Here is a 1,478-nt window from a genome sequence, read left to right as displayed (position 1 = left end):
ATTAATTCAGGTTAACTACTCAAATTTCATCTCCAAAATTAACATTTATTTTTTAAAAAATCCATGGCTCCTTCATTATTTGAATGTATTGTCTGTTTAGCAATGAAAATTGCCATTTTCAGAATAATAACAAAAGAAAGAGAATGGCAAATTTCCCACTGCAAAGATAATTACCTGACTTATAAATTTAGCATGCACTTTATACTCTTCATTTCTTTTTTCAGATTTTCTGACCTGTGATTTCCTCTCATGGACTTATACAATGAAGCAGAACAGCAGTGTAACTGAGTTTATACTGTTAGGCTTGACACAGGATCCTCTGAAGCAGAAAATGGTGTTCATAATATTCTTAATTTTCTATATAGGGACTGTGGTGGGGAACACACTCATTATTGTGACAATCAAGTTGAGCCGGACACTTGGGAGTCCCATGTACTTCTTCCTGTTTTATTTGTCCTTTGCTGATTCCTGCTTTTCAACATCCACAGCCCCAAGACTCATTGTGGATGCCATCTCTAAAAAGAACATCATTACCTACAATGAATGTATCACACAAGTTTTTGCTCTCCATCTATTTGGCTGCATGGAGATATTTGTCCTTATTCTCATGGCTGTTGACCGCTATGTGGCCATCTGTAAACCCTTGCGTTACCCAGTAATCATGAGCCGTCAGGTCTGTGTCATCTTGATTGTTCTTGCCTGGATAGGGTCTTTTATACATTCCACTGCTCAAATTGTTTTAGCATTGAGGCTGCCGTTCTGTGGGCCCAATTTGATTGACCATTATTGCTGTGACTTGCAGCCCTTATTGAAACTTGCCTGCATGGACACATATATGATAAACCTGCTATTAGTGTCTAACAGCGGTGCAATTTGCTCAAGCAGTTTTGTAATTTTGATGATCTCATATTTTGTTATCTTGCATTCTCTGAGAAACCACAGTGCAGAAGGGAGGAAAAAAGCACTTTCTACCTGCACTTCTCATATAATAGTAGTTATCTTATTCTTTGGTCCCTGCATATTCATATATGCACGGCCACCAACTACTTTTTCTATGGACAAGATGGTAGCAGTATTTTATACAATTGGAACACCCTTTCTCAACCCACTCATCTATACACTAAGGAATGCAGAAGTAAAAAATGCCATGAAAAAGTTATGGCATGTTAAAATTTTGACTAAATGAGTCCCATTATCAAATATTATCATTTCTGAATATTGAAGCTATATATGTTATATCATATTTTCTGAGTTATTAAACTACTCATTGAATAAAGAAAAAGAAAAATGACAGAAAATTATATTCCTCTCTAATATTCTGAATACAAATTAATAAATGTTGATTGAAATAATTAGGTAGGGAATGCACAGAGTTTTAAATTATCTACATGAAACCAGACAGATATTCCACTACTGTCATTAGACAGGTGAGAGACAATGTGTAAAGAGTAATTCATGGTATCTGGTAAATGCAATAA

The 1,478-nt window shown here is 35.3% G+C and overlaps 1 protein-coding gene across 1 annotated transcript; it reads left to right on the top strand.

Moving 5' to 3' along the window:
• The first annotated feature begins 259 nt into the window (after positions 1-259).
• On the top strand, positions 260-1,186 carry LOC127221985 (olfactory receptor 4C11). Its single transcript, XM_051183913.1, has one exon. The coding sequence runs from the start codon at positions 263-265 to the stop codon at positions 1,184-1,186; it is 924 nt and encodes a 307-aa protein (XP_051039870.1). The 5' UTR covers positions 260-262.
• The last annotated feature ends 292 nt before the right edge of the window (positions 1,187-1,478 follow it).

Source organism: Phodopus roborovskii, unplaced genomic scaffold, assembly GCF_943737965.1.
Source record: "Phodopus roborovskii unplaced genomic scaffold, PHOROB, whole genome shotgun sequence".
NCBI lineage: Eukaryota > Metazoa > Chordata > Mammalia > Rodentia > Cricetidae > Phodopus > Phodopus roborovskii.
The sequence above is the reverse complement of the archived record's forward strand: the minus strand, read 5'-3'. Positions and strand labels throughout refer to the sequence as shown.